General features: G+C 36.3%; 1 protein-coding gene across 6 annotated transcripts in view; it reads left to right on the forward strand.

Annotated features, from left to right (window-relative positions):
- Nucleotides 1-19,630, forward strand: part of FSTL5 (follistatin like 5) — a 1,137,298-nt gene that overhangs the window by 945,260 nt on the left and 172,408 nt on the right. For all 6 annotated transcript variants that reach the window (XM_047857444.1, XM_047857446.1, XM_047857448.1 and 3 more), the window contains exon 9: nt 3,974-4,094. In XM_047857444.1, the coding sequence (XP_047713400.1) occupies nt 3,974-4,094 (121 nt within the window). The remainder of the gene's footprint in view (nt 1-3,973; nt 4,095-19,630) is intronic.

Raw genomic sequence — 19,630 nt, forward strand, 5'->3', positions numbered from 1 at the left:
AACATATATATTTTATATTTAAGTATTCCATATATAACTTATTTTTAGTAACAGCTTTGAAATATAGTCATACCATAAATTTAATCCCTTTGAAAAATATGGAGTTCAGTGGCTCTTAGTATATTCTCAAAACTGTACTGCCATAGGGCACCTGTAGGGCACAGTGGGTTAAGCCTCTGACTCTTGATTTTGGCTCAGGTCTTGATCTCATGGCGGTAAGATAGAGCACCAGGGGGGCCTGGGTGGCTCAGTCGGTTAAGCGTCCGACCTTGGCTCAGGTCATGATCTCACAGTCCGTGTGTTCCAGCCCTGCGTTGGGCTCTGTGCTGACAGCTCCGAGCCTGGAGCCTGCTTCACATTCTGTGTCTCCCTCTCTCTCTGCTTCTTCCCTGCTCATGCGCTGTCTCTCTCTGTCTCAACAATAAATAAACATTAAAAAAAATTAAAAAAAGATAGAGCACCATGTTGGGCTCCCTGCTATGTGTAGAGCATGTGGAGCCGGTTAAAGATTATCTCTCTCCCTCTCCCTTTGCCACTCTCCCATTCGCTCTTGCATGTGCTCTCTCTCAAAAATAAATAAATAAGTAAATAAATATTGTGTTGCCATAATCACTATCAAAGATTAGAATATCTTCATCATTCCAAAAAGGAATCCAACCTATTAGCACTCATTTCCTATCACCCCTCTGCTCAGCTCCTGGTAGCCATTTTCTATCTCTATGGATTTGGCATTCTGGATGTTTCATATGAATACACTTATACAATTTGTAGCTTTTTGTGTTTCATTTTTTTTTGACTTAGTGTAATGTTTTCAAGAGTAATTTATTTTATAATATGTATCAGTACTTTATTCCTTTTTATAGCCAAATAATATTCTATTACATATAGACATATCATTTTGTGTTTATCCATTCATGAATTGATAGGTATTTGAATTGTTTGCACTTTTTGGTTAATACAAGTAATTCTACTATGAACATTCATGTACAGTTGTACATACATTTTTATTTATTTATTTTTATTCTTTTGGATATATGCCTACAAATGAAATTGTTAGACATGTTAGACTCTTTGTTTAACTTTTTGAGGAACTGCTAAAACTGTTATCCCAAGTAGGTATTCCATTTAATATTTCCACCAACAATGTTGGAAGGTTCCAATTTTCTCACATCTTCAATGGTTGTTATTGACTGTCTGATTGATTGATTGATTGATTGATTGATTTATATATTTTTTTGCCATCCTAGCAGGTGTGAAGTGGTATTTCATAGTGGTTTTTATTTGTATTTGTAAATAAAAAATATTTTATTTGTATATGATGACTAATGATGCTGATTATACTAGTATGTGAATATTGCCCATTTGTAATTCTTTTTTGATAGGTATGTCTTCAAATTATTTACTCATTGTTTTAATTGGAATATTTGCCCTTTTATTGTTCAATTGTAACAGTTTTTTTTAAATATATACATTGAGGATACAAACTCCTATGAGGTAAATTATTTGCAAATATTTTCTTCCATTCTGTTGGAGATCTTTTCACTTTCTTGATAGTATCCTTTGGGAAGCACATGTTGTTAATTTTGATGAAGTATAATGTATCCAATCTCCTTGAGTTTGCTATATTTAATCACTGAAACCTTTGCTCAGTGTAGTGGTGAGCTAATGATTGAACAGATATTTAATTAAATGTATTGAATCAATAAGTCTTCCAGACTAGGCCAAGGGGCTATATTTCTGCTTTTTGCTATAAACTGAATGCTCCCACAGGCAGTTACAAGTCTGCCTTAGCCTTCACTTTCTGTCCTCACAGGACCTCAATATCAATCAGAGATGAGAGATTAGGGATTCTTTCCCTAATTCTAAAATGTAAAGAAAATACATCTCTTTTGGGCATGCACACAGTCCTACACATTTTTATGGACTTCTAAATTCCCAGAAATATGTAGATTTGTTCATATCCTTCTCTTGACATCCCATTCCCACTTTCCCTTTAAGTTTTTGTTTGTTTCTTTTACTTTCTATTATTTTGTTTTGGTACACCTGTTGTTATCCCCATTAATATATCCTTCACAAGAAGCTGCAATGTTAAACAATTGCTGTTGTTTCTTTTCAATACAGACCTTTGGGATAGGACTCAAAGCCTTGCTCAAACAAACAAAGTCAGAAAAATGGAAGTTCCCAAAGGGCTGCTAGATAGGTCAAATGGTGACAATTCTCTGGGGATGGGACCTTGGAAGAGCTCCTAGCCTGCTCTTCCCCCTCCGGTGCCTGCTAGGATGATGGTTTTCACAGATAGCAGAATTACAAAGTTGGTGGTTCAAGGCATCCATGAAGCTGTGGAGAGAGGGATGCCACAAATTTCTTTGTTCTTACTGAGATTCAACTACTTTTTTGGAGTAAATGCTCTATAGTTTGGTGCAAGCCCTTTTTATCTATTTCCAAATAGATAAACTTTCTGAAAAAGTTGATTTTGACGATTGCTGCAGAGTATTCATTGCCTTTGTGGAAGAAAAGATTTTCTGGTCTTTACTCTGCTGTTCCAGAGGTGCTTCTTAGATTTGATTTTGACAAACGCTGTGAGATTTTGTTTTTTCTTTCTTCTTTCCAAAATGGTCATACATTTGCCCCCACAGTTTTGAAATGGTATGGTTATTTTGCTCTACTCTATTGATTGTTTCTGGGCTTTAAAAAATTGTACTCTATCAATATAGCTATAAATTTTATCTCTGAGACCATACTGCTTTCATCATCTCTTTTCTGGGTAAATATATAACTAAAGGATATAAAAATTAATGGACAATTATAAGTGTAAAGAATATAGTTAAGAGCTATTTGTTTTAGCTACAAATAAAAACAAGTCATTTTACCTATTTATTAATTAAAAATGGACAGCCTCAGGGGTTGTGTTCCAAGACCCCCAGTGGCTGCTTGAAACTTTGTATAGTATCAAACCCTATATACACTATGTTTTTTCGTATACATACATACCTATGATAAAGTTTAATTTATAAATTAGGCATAGTACTGTTTCCGATTCTGTGTCTCCCTCTCTCTCTGCCCCTCCCCCGTTCATGCTCTGTCTCTCTCTGTCCCAAAAATAAATAAACGTTGAAAAAAAAAAGGGGGGGGGCGCCTGGGTGGCGCAGTCGGTTAAGCCTCCAACTTCAGCCAGGTCACGATCTCGCGGTCTGGTCGTGAGTTCGAGCCCCGCGTCAGGCTCTGGGCTGATGGCTCAGAGCCTGGAGCCTATTTCCGATTCTGTGTCTCCCTCTCTCTCTGCCCCTCCCCCGTTCATGCTCTGTCTCTCTCTGTCCCAAAAATAAATAAACGTTGAAAAAAAAATAAATTAGGCATAGTAAGAGTTAACAACAGTAATTAATAATACAATAGAAAAATTATAACAATATACCATAATAAAAGTTATGTGAATATGGTCTCTCTAAAAATATCTTAGTGTACCATACTCATACTTCTTGTAATGTAAGATGATAAAATGCTCATGTTATGAGATGAAGCAAGTGAATGATGTAGACACTGTGATTTAGTGTGAGGCTACTACTGACCTCTTGATATTACATGAGGATCATCTGCTTGCAGACTCTGGTTGACCATGGGTAACTGAAACTGGGGAAAACAGGACCATGGATAAGGGGAGACTGCTGTAAGCTAAATTAGAAAAAAAATATGTGGAAATTGACTTTATATCTAAACTCATACAATTCAAATAAGTACTAAAAAATCTGTATGTATGAGTGAAATTACACTTTTTAAACAAACCATATCTTGAGAAATGATAATTATAGGTCTTCCATCCCTATAAAGACTAACAGTGATATTTTGATAATTTAAAAACAATACTTTAGTCTATTTACTTTGCTCCTGAGTACATGTTTATTTTTTTAAGTGAATTGTTCAAATACATTTTAAATATGAACAGCTCATTTTGTTTCATTTTATTTTATTTCTATAGGACTTTGGAGATGATGGGTCCTTGTATATTACTAAGGTTACCACAACTCACATGGGCAATTACACCTGCTATGCAGATGGTTATGAACAAGTCTTTCAGACTCACATCTTCCAAGTAAATGGTAAGAAATATGGTGTTGCTATTATTGTTTTATGCTTCACTATATATTCAAAGAATATCACAGTTGATTAGGAAGGTAAATCTTCAATTTTCTTTGAGTTTTGGCAAAGTATAAGCTTTGTTTTGTTTTCTTTTGGGAATTATTGTTAATGTAAAACCTTTTAATTGAAATCAAAACAAAACAAACAAAAAAGTGCAGGACACTTGGGTGGCTCAGTCAGTTAAGCATCCAACTCTTGACTTCGGCTCAGGTCATGATCTCATAGTTTGTCAGTTCAAGCACTTCATCGGGCTCTATGCTGACAGTGTGGAGCCTGATTGGGATTCTTTCTCTCCCTCTCTCTGTGTTTCTCCCCGACTTGTGCTCTCTATCTTTCTCAATATAAATAAATTTTTAAAAATGGGGTGGTTGAGTGAGTAAATGTTATAAATTTGTACCACTTTTCTCATTCTGAAACATTATAGAGTAACTCATTTTAATTGGAAAATTAAAGCTTAAGAAATTTAAATTACTTTTTAAGCTCTAAATATCAACAGGTAGGCAACCATATACCTTTTAGAAACAAAATATTAAGCATGTTAAAATTGTAATCAGATTATCTGGTTGATCTTATTAATGATATAAAAAACTGCTATTTATGTTCAGCAAATGTTATACTTTTAATAATTAACTAAATGACTTTGGACATTTGCCATGTAAGCTGATATTATTCTTATAATCAGAGCCTTTTTTTTAATTTAATTCAAGTTTTAGCTATTTAGTTCAATTGATGATACAGGATGGTATGTATGACACATTAATTCATACCAATTTACTTCCATACTGATATATATGTTAATTTACTTTATGATTTACTAAAAGGAGACAGAAACTAAGTGGGCTTTTCAGCTAGTGTGATTGGTTTGAATTAAGAGGGGAGTGGCAGATATGAGCTTGGTGAGGTAGTCTGGGGTCAGATCATGTGGAACCCTGTGGACTTAATTAAATATGTGGATTCCCATTCTAAGTATTTAGTGTGTGAAGTGGCATATTCTGATTTATTCTAAAATGACTGGAAGCACTGAGATCTGTTTAAAAAAACTATTTTAATAGTCTAGGGAAGAGATAATTGTGGCTTAAAATATAGTGTTAATGACGAAAAGGTAAAGTGCGGTTAAATTTGAAATATATTTTGAAAGTAGATCTGGTGATATTATTGAGGAATGGCATGTAAATATAAAAGAGAGTTAAAAAAAAACCCAAGAAATTTGAAACATTTACATATATCCTTGTGACATAAACTGAATATAGAAGAAACACATTTGGAGACTGAGTGAAATTAATATATATTTTTTTGGACAATACAATTTCTAAATGGAAATCAAGTCTTTAGTATGCAAGTTTGGAGATCAGAGGAGGGTGTCAGCCCAAGTTGTATATTTATATAATATCAATGTGCATAAACTGTATTAAAAGCCATAAATCTGAGCTTGATGGGGTCACTTTAAGAATGAGTATAAATACTCCTATTGAGGATTAAGCCTTGTAGCTGAGGTTAACAATTGGAGAAAAGAAGACTTAGAATGAGCACCTTGTGATTGTAAGTGTGTCCTGAGAAATCAATTTTAAAATATTGGCAAAAACTTTGAAAAGATTGGAGAGTTTATGGTTTGTTGTGGGCACTCAACAGAAGCAGATCTAGGCCTTGCTTTCTAATGTAAACCCAGTTGTAACTAACGAACGTGGGTCAAGGCTTGAAAACCAACCTTCAAGGAAGCCAGTGAAGAGGGCAGACAAGGTACAAGGGAGGTTATGCATGTTATTCCCAGTGGTCCAGATGTTTGGAGTTGGGCTTTGGATACAATCTACCTGAGGATATACAATCTCGAGAGGACAGAACAAGTCTGCCTAGGTGATGTTCTCTAATTGCTGCATTCCTGGGGAAATGGCTATTGTTGCAAATCTGGTACTTTCCTCCCTCTTTGTTGTGATTGTTTGCAAACTAATGGCCTATTTGACAAGACAAATGCTCTGAGCTGTTATCTTTGTTTTGTTGGAGACTCTCCAGTTTTGTTTTGGCTAACAATTAGTTCTCTCTTCTATACTCACTCTCTCAGTCTAAGGACCAACTGGTCAGGTTTCTAGTATCAAAAGTAGTGCATGGTTCATGTTCTAGCTGTATCAGAATCACATGAAAAAATTATCAAAATTGTAGAACGCTGGACTCTACCAGCACTTTATGGAAGTTGATTTGAAATCTGCATTTTGTCAAGCTTCCTAGTAATTGTAATGCATGGTCGGGCATGAGAATCATTCCAAATGACTGTTCTTTAGGAGTTTCTGCTCCTTATTGATGTCTGAAGCAGACTTCTCAGACAACTTTACTCATTTGCCATGCTCCAGCTGGGAAGCCTAGGAACAAGACTTTGAGCCAAACTGCAGGCTTTCATGTTGCAAGATATGCCCTGAGCAGTACTGGAGAAATGCAGTTTCCCTACTTCATCCCCTCCTGTGAATGAACTGCTTACTCTCTGATCTCAGGTTTTTCTGAAGATGGAATAATGGAATAAAGGAACAATGAGGTCTCAGCAATAGAGCCATGACCATTAGTCTCAATATTATGAATTAATTTAGAGGAATTCAATATTAGCAGTGACTGCCGCTGAGATCTAATGCTGTCCCTCTTCTAGAAACACAGATCCCTGAACCTGCGAGTAAAACCCATCTCTTTCTATTACCTCCTACTACATTTAATCTGTTTCAGAATCTTTCATATAAATGTTTTTATGAAGGCATGGGGTTTGGAAAAAGGGAAAATGATGTTATTATTGCTGAACACTGGTTGAAAGTGAACAGAGAGAACTCTGCAGTAGCTGGAGAGTGATGTGGAGTTAAAGGGGGAGGGAACTTATAAAAATTGCAGATATGGTAATCTTTTCTGCTGATGTGAATAATATGGTAAAAGATGAAAAGCAGATCATTTAAGAGAAAAAAGGGAAAATTGCCGTAGTCAAGGTTTTAAAAAGTTGATGTGATTAGTACAGAAATGGAAGGATTGGTCTTTGGAAGATGAATAGTTAATCTGTTGAAACTGAGCAAGACAGACTGTTTGGGAACAGATGCTCAGGGAGAGAGCATGAGGAAATAATCCTCTTTGCATTGCTTGGATTTTTTCAGTGCAGTCGGGAATACCAACTATTGAAAGCAAGGAGTTTGTGAGAGTTTCAGTTTGAGGAGAGGAAGAGGTAGAAAACAATTATCTTGCAGGGCAGGAGGGTGATAGAAATGGCAGGCGGCAGTTGGAATGTTGGCAGATCTTTGAGTGTTCTCGAGGTGATATATATTAGTATGTTTTCCTTCAGTTGTGGTCGGCTGTGAGTTTGCAATCCTGAAAAGAAGGGAATTGGGTTTAACCTGCATTTTATTTTGTCAGGTGAGTAACTGGGAGAGAAACAGGCATGAGGAAACTAAACAAGTTTACAAAAGAATGATTATAATGATGGACCAGAGAATAAGTGGTAAGGTAAGGAAAGTGGTAGATGAGGAAAGCAGTGAAAGCATGAAAAATGTGAAATGAAATGAAACCCTGACTGGTGTTTCCAAGTTGATCAAATACTACCAGGAGGAGGTACTAGAGAGAATGAAATGTAATACCATCACTTAAAGCATTTGTTTTTAATTTTTTTTAATGTTTATTTATTTCTGAGAAAGACAGAGAGACAGAGTGTGAGTGGGGGAGGGGCTGAGATAGAGAAGGAGACACAGAATCCAAAGCAGGTGCCAGGCTCTGGGCTGTCAGCACAGAGCCCAATGCGAAGCTTGAACTCCACAACTGAGAGATCATGACCTGAGCCATGGTCAGAAGCTTAACGGGCTGAGCCACCCATGGGCCCCATTTTCTTTTCTTTTTTTTTTTTTAACGTTTATTTATTTTGAAAGAGAGAGGGAGAGACTGGGAAGGGTCAGTCTCTAGGGAGAGAGAGAAAATCCCAAGCAGGCTCTGCAATGTTAGTGCAGAGCCTGACATAGGATTTGATCCCCTGAACCATGACCTGAGCCGAAGTCAAGAGTCAGATGATTAACCAACTGAGCCACCTAGGTGCCCCACTCAAAGCATTCTCTTAAGACATATGGCAATTTCTCTTTATTAGAAACACTTTTAATTAGGTCAAGTTTATATAAAGGAACGTGTGAATCACTAAGGTTTGATAGGTGTTTAGGGAGCTACCTGTTCTAAATCTAACTTGCCAGTTCCAGGCTTAGCTGAAAAGGAGAAACAAAGGGAAGAATAACATTAATTCATCAAAACCAACAAGAGTAGATCAAAACCTTGTTCTACCGCATTTTTATCAATGAGGGAAGATAATAAGTGCATTTCAAGGATCATCTTTAATTTTTAAACCTATTTGAAGAAGCCAAGAAGCTAAGTAGAAAATGTATTAGATGTATATCAGTAAGAGATTACCTTCAGGCATGATATCAGAGAACCAAAATGACAGGGGCTTAAAGAAGATACCAGTGTGTTTTTTAATGCATAAAAAATGTTCAGATGAGGTGCTTCAAAATGGCTACTCCACAATGTCATCATCATTATCCTATTCTTCCCCCATTGTGGTTAGAAATGGTTTCCATTCTCAGTGTCATCCCATGTTTTCCGAATGGCAGTGGAAATTGCAATCATCATGTTCATAGTACAAGGAAAAAGGAAGAAAGAAGGAAAATAACACCTGAGAGAACATCTGAGAGAGAACTTTTTTTTTAAATGTTAGCCATTTTATTTTCATTTTTTTAATATTTGTTTATTTTGGGAGACAGAGAGACAGAGTGGGGGCAGGGGCGAGCAGAGAGAGAGGGAGACACAGAATCCGAAGCAGGGTCCAGGCTCCAGGCTCTGAGCTCTCAGCACAGAGCCAGATGCGGGGCTCGAACCCACAAAGCGTGGGATCGTGACCTGGGCCGAAGTCGGACGCTCAACCGACTGAGCCACACAGGTGCCCCAAGAGAGAGCACTTTTGAAATAACACCAACGGAAGCATAAACAATAACTTACATTGACCCTCTCTAAATGCAGAGATTAAAGTATATTTCTTTGACCTTCTTGTTTTACATCCACAACAATTAACACTTCACTTATTTACAAGAGGAATAAATATTGGGTAGGTAAATAGCCATCTTTGTTATAAAAAAATGTATGGTCTGTCAAAACATTTTGAAAAACAGTAATAGAACAATGGTACTTTATAAAATTATTTAGAAATAGTAATATTCTCTATAAAACAACAACCCTACAAGTGATTTGCTAAACAAGTGATTTCTCCTCTTTTTGGTGGTTTGCTTTCCTTTGATTTTATGGTGTTTTATATTTGGGATAATAACTATAAACATATATTTTGAGTATAAATAAGTACAGTAAACTTGAGATCACTCAGAATATTGTTATAGACCAATACCAAAAGAATAGTTGGAAATGAGCTGTGACACTGGAAAAATACAATGAAAATGCAAGAAAATGCAAATTGGATTAGCCAAATGGCACATTTATAGATCCAATAAATCTCTAAACTGGTTTAACTCGTTTTCTATTCTTCATCCACTTTTCAGAAAAGGTTAAAAAGGCCTTTAGAAAATTAAGTTTTCATAGAAAATTTAACATATTTGTCTGAACAATCTTTCAATTAGTAATAAAAATAAAATATATCATTGATTACCATAAAAAGCTCTGAAAATACCACAAGTTATTGGAATTTGTGAAAGAGTGTTTTTGAAGTGCAAAGTCTATTTAAATATCCCAGGGTGCAAGCCAAATAAGTCTATCAATAGCCCTGTTTCTTTTCAAACAATGCAAAATTAGATTATTGAAATATGAGAGTGCTTCTCTGTCCTTGTCAGAAGAAACATTATGTATAAATCAAAGGAGCTTGACTCTGCCAGTGGAATTCATTTCATGCTTTTCTTTTTCTTTTTACATAAAGCGAATCGTCTTTAGATCTTCAGCTTATGATACAGAATGTTTGAAATTTTAAAAGTCATTCAGTGTTTACACTACCCTCTGGGCAAAAAGCTTGTCCATATTCACAGTAGACCCATATGTATGCTGTTATTTCTCTTGTTCTTATTATTTAAAACCTCACACATAATATCAATTGGATTTTTTTTCCTGCTCATGTCAGAAATGTCTGCACAATATTGCTGGTTTTATAAGATGTCTATATAGAACACCCCATTTTTCTCCTTCAAAGTTTGGAAAACTCTAAAAGAAAGACACTAGAGCCAGATGTATATATGGAAGCATCACCTTCTTTACTGACAAAGCTATTTAGAGAAAGTGGCTTAGGTCTGGGCAACAGTGGCCTGCTTCTTCTTACATCATAGATTTGAACTTCCTCCTCCAGTCACAGACAGCCTTCCCTGCCAAACTTTCTGTATTGCCAAAGTGCAGATGGGAATAAAACCTTCCCGCAAGCAGTAAGATCCAGAAAGCAGGTGGTAAGAGGCCTACTTCCCCCTTCTCACTCCTCCTTCTTCTATGACTTACGAAAAGATGAGAGAAAGAAGAGTCTTGAAGGTTACTCTGGCTCAGTGATTCTCTGTGGTTCTTGGGCGAACACCTTCAGCAATGGGTTTTAAATGCAGATTCTTAGGGTGCACCCACGAGTACTAAATCAGAAGTTCTGTGCATGAGGGAGAGTGACCTGTGTTTTAACAAACCTTCCTGATGATTCAGATGATGTAGCTGGAGAATTACTGCTCTAGAAATGCTATTCCCTAGAGAAATGGGAAGTGGGAATATGTGTTCCTTCCTCATATACTCAAGCTTTCTTCCCTTAATTTTGACTTGAAACTAAGTTCACAGTGTTCTTGGGAAATGTCTGTCTCTTAGGGGGTGGGATCAGCCATGCATCAGATCAGTTATCCCTCTCATGAGGCCTGGCAGCAGATGGTACTGATGTCTTGCCCAAAGCCCACCCAGGCCACCTCAGCTGTGGTGGATGTCCCCTGATGCCTTGATACTACAGGAGCCAGTCCCAAACCACTCTTCCTAAGAATTATATTTGATACGGGGGGCTTTACCAGCTGTACTCAAGGCAGCCTAGATGTGCCAGGGATTTAATCTCTCCCAGGACAATCTTTAACCAGTGAGGGACACAAGTCAAAAGGTAAGAATCACAGCTTCCCACTCACTCAGGGGGAAGATTCTGAGATGCAGTCTACATGATTCGTATTCATTCATTCATTCATTCATTTATTTTTGTTTGCTTGCTTTTTGTTTTTTGCTATTTTTCTTTCCTCCATCTTATTTTCCTGGTCTCTAACTTGTGTTTCCTGGGATCACATCCCCAAATAGGAAACACGAACCTAAATTCTGTTCTCAGAGGTGCTTTTTTGGGGATTCTCATGTTGGGGAATATTTTTACTTTAAGGTAATTGTTATTGGTAATAATTGCTGCCCTTTGGTAGCTCGCCCTTGATAGCTACTGGTAGGCACCATATGTTTGCTTCCAGAAGTCTTTGAAATATGGTAAAACATTACACTAATTCATTAACTCCAGAGTCTGAAAATTCTCTGTCTCTATCATTTACCCATGCTAAATTATGTCCAGTTATACTATTCAATAGAGCTCTTCAGAGCTTCTGCAACTAGATTAAATCATGGCATCAATATACTACAATTATGCAATAGCAAGAGCATATAGATGCTCAAAATTTAATATATATAATCTAATTATTAAATTCCCAGAGATACATAAAACTTTAAAGATTAAAGTTTCAAAGAAATTAGTTTAAAGTAATTAATGTCCAAAATTGAAGACTTCTGCCCTGGAACATAAAGTCTAAAGAAAGTCCAAATGTTTTAACTACAAGTAAAGTTCCAGGAGTCAAGTTCTTCCCTTATTTCTTATTTTGTTCCCTCTTGATGAGAGAGGTCTTTGAAAAGTTTATGGCTTTGATATAATGTCTACATCTTTATCTGATGAGAATCTAATTCCCATCAGATTTAAATGTACTATCTTGCTCTTTGTTTACAAATGGTCACATGTGTTCTTTATTTCCTTGTATTTTGCCTTCTGTTGGATTGCATAACTTTTAGAATTTTATTTTATCTTCAGTATTGGCTTATTGGCTATACCTCTTAGTTTAATTTTTTAAGTGCAGCTGTAAGCTATATTTATAATATGCAACTTTAACTTATCACCATGTATCTGTAAATAATATTTTATTACTTCACATTTGAAAGAAGAACCTTAAAACAGAAATCTTTGACCTCTCCCTTTCCATCCTTTGTGATAATATTGTCAAATAGTTAATTCTATGTATGTTACAAACTCTACAACATATTGTTTTATTTCTGCTTTTAATAAGTAAATATCCTTCAAAAAGATTATTTTTTAAAAACAAGAGACAAAACTTTTACTTTAAGTTTCTGATCCTCCTCACTGTTTCACATAAATGCAAATTTCTCAATTTTCCGTTAGCCTAATAAACATCCATTGGGGTACCTGGATGGCTCAGCCGGTTAAGCTTTCCACTCTTCATCTCAGCCCAGGTCGTGATCTCAGGGTCATGAGTTCAAGTCCCGTGTTGGGCTCCACACTGGGTGTGGAGCCTACTTAAAAATAAATACATTACAAAAAATCCTTTAACAATTTTCTCAAGCTTTGTTTGTCTTAGCCTTTGTTTTTTCTCTTCACTTAAGAATATTTCTACTGGATATTGAAATTTGAATAGGCAGTTTTTGTTTTCTGTTTTTCTTTCAACATTTTACAGAAGTTGTTGTATTATCTTCTGGATTGTATAGTTTGTAAAGGAATGTCAGTTATATTTCCAGTCTTTCCTCCCTGCCTCCCACAACCTGGCTGCTTTTTAAATTTTCAATTTTTCACTGGGTTTCAGCAATTTAATTATTAACATGTTTTGGTTTTGTTTTCTTTACTTGTATTTATCCTGTAGGGATTCTTCAACTTTTTGGACTTTGGAATATATATTTTTCAACAAATTTGGAAAAAAAATTGGCGATTTTTTTTTTAATTTTTTTTTTAACGTTTATTTATTTTTGGGACAGAGAGACAGAGTATGAACGGGGGAAGGGCAGAGAGAGAGGGAGACACAGAATCGGAAACAGGCTCCAGGCTCTGAGCCATCAGCCCAGAGCCTGACGCGGGGCTCGAACTCACGGACTGTGAGATCGTGACCTGGCTGAAGTCGGACGCTTAACCGACTGCGCCACCCAGGCGCCGCAAAAAATTGGCGATTTTTTAAGTAGATTTCTGCTTTCTCTCTCCATTAGGAATTCAATTACAGATATGCATGACTGCTTGACATTTTACCATAGTCCACTAAAATCTGTTTTATTTGTTTTCCTCTTCATGCTTTGTTCTCGCTATACTTCAGTTTAGATAGTTTCTGTTGCTCTGACTTCAAAGTCAAAATTCTGTTTTTCTGCATGTATAATCTTCCACTAAGCCCAACCAAACTATTTTTAAAAATGTATTTCAGATAATATGTTTTTCAATTTTAGAAGTTTCATTTGTTTTTTTCATAATCTCCATTTTCTCATTAATTATGTTCATGTTTCCCCTTAAGTATCTGAACCTATCCATACCAGATATTTTAAAAATCTGTATACTAACTTCATGACCTCTGAAATGTTATGTCTGTCTTTATTCGTCAATATTTTTCTTGCATATGAATCACACTTCCTTCTTCTTCTTACATCTGTCTTTGTTGTTGTTGTTGTTTTGTTTTGTTTTATTTTGTTTTTTGATGATGGGAATTGGTGAGAGAGATTTGCAGGGTTCTTGAGAAGTGCTGCTTTGGCATTAACTTACCTGCACACCTGTTAGATCTTTTTTGACACTTTTTTAAAAAATTCTATTTGAGTATATCTAGAGTAACCTTCACACTAGGGTTTATTTCACTATCCTTCCAAGATATAGTGTTTCTGGGGTCTCTAGGAGGTGTTTAATGGGGTTCCTTTAATTTTTTTTTCTTCTATTAGGTCTCTCCATTCAGAGTCTGATTAATCTAACTCAAATGACACCTATCCTTGAGTAAACTCTTGAAGACTTTATATTTATAGCTCCCTGGTTGTAGTTCTTTTTATAGTCACTGAACTTTGCCTTACTTTATGGAGTTTCATCCCCAACAGACACCTATTCAGATACCTGTAGATCTCTATCTCTACATATTTCTCTCAATTTTGGAAATCTGCCCTACAAATTCCAGGTCTCAAGCTTTCTTTAATTCCAGTCTCTTTTATTATAGCAAGACCCTTCAATTCCTCTTCCTAGAATCAGTTTAAATGTTTCTAGGCAGAAAGTTGAGGCAATTATAAACCCACCTCATTTGTTTTCTTTTTTCTCTTCTTTCAGGGATCATGATCTTCTGTTGGTGGTTTCCCAGCATTTGATAGCAGTTGTTTCTTATTTTTTTTAATGTTTATTTATTTTGGGAGAGAGAGACAGAGACAGAGAGAGAGACAGAGAGAGAGAGCACACACAAGTGGGGGAGGGGCAGGGAGAGAGGTAGAGAGAGAATCCCAAGCAGGCTCTGCACCATCAGCACAGTTCTTGATGTGGAGCCTGAACTCACAAACTTCAAGATTGTGACCTGAGTCGAAATCAAGAGATGGATGCTTAGCCAACTGAGCCACCCAAGCACCACTCATATTTGTTCTATTTATCTATGGCAGAGGACTTATCTGTTATACATTTTCTATCATGACCTTAAATCTCAGAGGAACTTTTTTTTCCTCTATTTTTTTCTTTTAAATTCCAGTTAGTTAACATACATTGTAATATTAGCTTTAGGTGTAAAATTTAGAGATTCATCACTTACATACAACTCCCAGTTCTCGTCACAAGTGCCCTCCTTAGTCTCCATTACTTATTTAACACATCCCCCACCCACCTCCCCTCTGGTAACCATCAGTTTTTTCTCTATAGTTAAGAGTTTTGTTTCTTGGTTTGCCTCTGTTTTGTTTTCCTCCTATGTTCATTTGTCTTATTTCTTAAATTCCACATATGAGTGAAATAATATGGTATTTGTCTTTCTCTGACTGACTTGTTTGCTTAGCATAATACTTTCTAGCTCTATCTACATTGTTGCAAATGGAAAGATTTCATTCTTTTTTATGGCTGAGTAGTATTCCATTGTATATATAAACCACATCTTTATCCATTCATCAGTCAATAGACATTTGGGCTCTTTCTATAATTTGGCTATTGTTGATAGTGCTGCTAAAAACATTGGGGTGCATGTATCCCTTTGAATCAGTATTTTTGTGTCCTTTGGGTAAATACCTAGTAGTGCTATTGCTGGGTTGTAGGATAGTTCCTTTTTTAACTTTTTACGGAAGCGCCATACTGTTTTCCAGAGTGGCTGCACCAGTTTGCCTTCCCACTAACAGTGAAAGAAGGTTCATAGGAACCATTTTTTAAAAAAAGACTGAGAAGTTTTATTAGTTAAAAGCAAGTTTTCTTATGACCCTTGTGTATAAACTTTCTGAAAGTTAGTAGACATGGCTAATGTTGACAGCATCAACACTATATGAAATACAGTTGGAAATTTCAGGTATTACTTGTTTGTTCTCAGTGTCCAGTACTTAATTCTACCAAGAGGATGGCAGGTACTCAGTATATGAAGGGAGGAGGATGAATAACAATAAAATAAATTAATAACAATAAAAGAAAAAAAAGGTTTGTTTTGGCTGTGGCAAGTTATGAATCTTTCTATATTAGTTTTTCAAGGCTCAATATTCAAGGCTAAATATATGATTGATCATACCCACCCCAAAATATGTTAATTTTGTGACTAGGTGTGAAGAAGAGACTATTAGCTACCACCTAATTTTCTTTAGTTTTCTTTAGTGACAGAGGCCCAATTTTAGCCCTTCATGGCTAACCACCTAAAACTATATTTCTCAGATCTCTTTGAAGCTAAGTATTATCCTGTGACAGAGTTTTGGCCAATGGAGTGTGATACTATCTAATGTATTTAATATCTGGATTTTACCATAAAAAAGGAGGTTATGTGCTTTCCCTTATCTTTTTTTCTGTTTTTGCTTATTGGAATATGGATCTGACAGTGGTAGCTGAGGAATGATGTTCAATTTAGAGAAAGGAAGTAATGTTTAAAAGTTAGCAGAAGAAAATAATAGAAGGTCCCTGGGTGTGGAAGGCTTAATAATGTCTTCACAGAAGATATTCATATCCTAATCCCTGGCATTTATGAATGGTACCTTATATGGCTTATAAGGAGACTTACATATGTGATGAAGTTAAGGATCTTGAGTTGGCAATATTATCCAGGTGTGTTGTAAATATAAGGATTCCCATACAAAAAAAAAGGCAAAAATGTCAAAGAAGGAAATGGGAGATGTGATAACAGAAGGAAGAGATTGGAATGATTTGATAAAGGGGTCTTAGACCAAGGAATGCAGGTGGTCTCAAGAAGCCAGAAATTGCAAGGAAACAGACTGCCCCCTAAGACTCCAGAATGATCCAACCCTCCCGACATCTTGACTTTAGGTCACTAAAATAGGTTTTGGATTTTTGGCCTCTGGAAATGTTACTTTAAGCCAGTAAACCTGTGGTAATTTTTGTCAGCGACACTGGGTTCTGTAACAAGATCAAGTTACCAAACCATCCTTTGGCCATCTACAAGGACTTATATTTAGCTTAAACCACTGTATTTGAGTCTCTATTATATGTACTATCAAGCCACTCATATTGACTACATATCAGAATTTATATCTTATTGAAGCCATGACTGTATTTTTGCTCTGTTACATCATTTTAACCAACATCATATCTTTATCAAGTTTATTTTTCATTTCTACCACAGTCCAACCGCAGATTTGTAGAGGGGCTCTGTTTGATGCATTCAGTAATCCAGGATCCTTCTATGTCTAGCACACTAGAGTATTATGTAAGGCTATGCTACTGCATGTCCTTGTTATAGTCTGTGAACTATTTGAATCAGTATTTTTGTGTCCTTTGGGTTAACACCTAGTAGTGCTATTGCTGGGTTGTCATCTGTCATCTGTTACCTATCCATAAGATAAAGTATAGAAATTATTAGTAAGTTCAAAAAAATTGTAGTAATTGCATATTTCTACATCATCTATGGAAAGGATTCTATTATCTGATAACTGTAGAGATTGAAGAAAACAAACCTCCAATCACAGATAGTTTAAGAATCACTTCCGTAAAGCCTGTGAGTCCTCCACTAGATCCTCTGTGTGTTTTTTTAGTGGTTAACAGAAGAGGCAACACATGAAGGATTGTGTGGGAGGTTTATAGGGTAGCACTTGTAGCAGATAGCACTTTTGCCCACTTGCTGGGATTCACAATTATACATTCTTTTGTAAGGGAGTTTGAGAATGATAAGCTGGTTCTGGGCTCAGAAAGAAAGGGGAATACTTTTAGTGTGCACCTAGCCTGATTTTGCCACAAGAGCATAATGCTCATAAACTTTCTGGGAGAAAGATCAAATGGTATAGAAAACATTTAAGATAATCATATTGTCTTCTAGGAACAGGCATTTTGGGACCCAGTGTCACAATGGAATTCTTTGCATTTTTAAAAATTATTTTAATGTTTATTTTTGAGAGAGAGAGAGAGAGAGAGTGAACAGATGAGGGGCAGAGAGAGGGGGACACAGAATCCGAAGCAGGCTCTATGCTCTGAGCTGTCAGCACAGAGCCCAATGTGGGGCTCGAATTCACAAACCAGGAGATTATGACCTGAGCCGAAGTCAGACACTTAATTTAGTAAGCCACACAGGAGCCCCACGGAATTCTTTGTATTTGTGAAACCAAGTCCATAAGGCCTGGTCTCAGCTGGCATATATCCTTTAGCTGATTCTGAAACTAAACTTGAGATTAATGTTTCTGAGAGCTGTGCCTTCAGGGGATTACTGCAGACCTAAACTTCACCAGGAGCTCTACGACGTGTCATTTCCTCAGTTTAGAAGGATTGTAGACCTGTGCTATATGTATTTCTGCTACACTTTCCCCTGCTTCTACTGCTCTCTTTCTCTTAGTTCTTCCATTATTTATTTCAGGAAGGTTCACCGACTTCATTATCTTCTTAATTTGTACTATTTCTTTTTTTTTTCCTTTGGCAGGGTGGTATGCTAGAAATAAGTGTCTTCCTTCTTTTTTATTGCTCTCTTCTTTCTGGCCCAAACGTTTTTGTTCTCATGTATTTCTCTATATGTTGTCCTGTGGGATCTGTCTCAGTGAGAGATTTGAAAATATTGCATCTGAACCTGCCAAAAACATTCACAGTTCAAACAAATATTATCCACCTTCTCCTTATTGATTGAGTAATCCCACTCAGAGGTTATTTTTCCATTAGAACAATATCAAACCTCTGCCCAGACATGATCCATCATTATCATGCCTAGATTCCTTTAGCATGTTTCATCTTGGATCTTTCTTCTCTCAGAGTCTTAATTCCATAGATTTCCTGGTTATGTGTCCTTGGTTGCAGAGGATAGCTCCTTGACCACCTGTAATGACTGTCACTTTGAAATGCATCCAGGGATGCCATGAGACTTTTATGCTGCTCTTCTGTCTTCTAACATTTTTTCCACAATTTGTGTAAACATTTGGTAGAGATCTGTGAAATATTATTCTCATTTTTGAGTATTTCCCACTTAATATGATTATTCCTATTTTTGTGTATCCTTAACTTCACATTTATGAAGTCAGACCATGTCCCTACTCTGTTAAAATCCTTGGGGCACCTAGAATAAACCCAGTCGGTTAACCATCCGACTCTTGATTTCTTTGGCTCAGGTCATGATCTCACGGTTCATGGGTTCAAATCCACATTGTTAGCCTGGAGTTGCTTGGAATTCTGTGTCTACCTCTCTCTCTGCCCCTCCCCTATGTTCTCTGTTTCTCTCTCTCTCTCTCTCTCTCTCTCTCTCTCTCTCAAAAATAAATAAACACTTTACAAAATCCTATAGTGACCCCTTTTAATCACTCAGATTAAAAGTCAGTCTTTCAAATGCCCTTCAAAATGCTAAATGTTCGGATTTTGTGGTGTCTTCTTATCCTGCTGTTCTTTCCCTTGCAAACTCCATTCCAGGTATTTAATGTGCTTTTTTTCTTTAAATATAGCAAGTTTTTGCAGCTGGCTATTCTCTCTGCCTGAAGATACTTTCTATATCCTCACCAGGCCCAGTTCCAACCTCCTTCAACTCTTTGGTTAAATGTGCATTTTTTAAATGAAGTCTATGCAGACCACACAATTTGAAACCATAACTAGTCCCCACCTTCTCACACTTGCAGTCACTGACAACCTTATGGATAGTAGTATTACCTTCTAATAACTTCATGCATCCTAACATAGTATTGCACTAAGTTTTCTCCCTGGCATTTTAACATCCTCGAAATAGGGATATGTTCTACAATCTAGGGTTATAGGAAGCAATGTGTCTATTAAACTGGAAGCTTTCTTTTCCTTTGTTATTGGTATATAAATAATGACATCTTAGATTTAATTAAGTAAGGTGGATTACTTATTTAGTATGTTTATAGTTTTTTT

The sequence above is a fragment of the Prionailurus viverrinus genome, chromosome B1, assembly GCF_022837055.1.
Source record: "Prionailurus viverrinus isolate Anna chromosome B1, UM_Priviv_1.0, whole genome shotgun sequence".
Classification (NCBI taxonomy): Eukaryota; Metazoa; Chordata; class Mammalia; order Carnivora; family Felidae; genus Prionailurus; species Prionailurus viverrinus.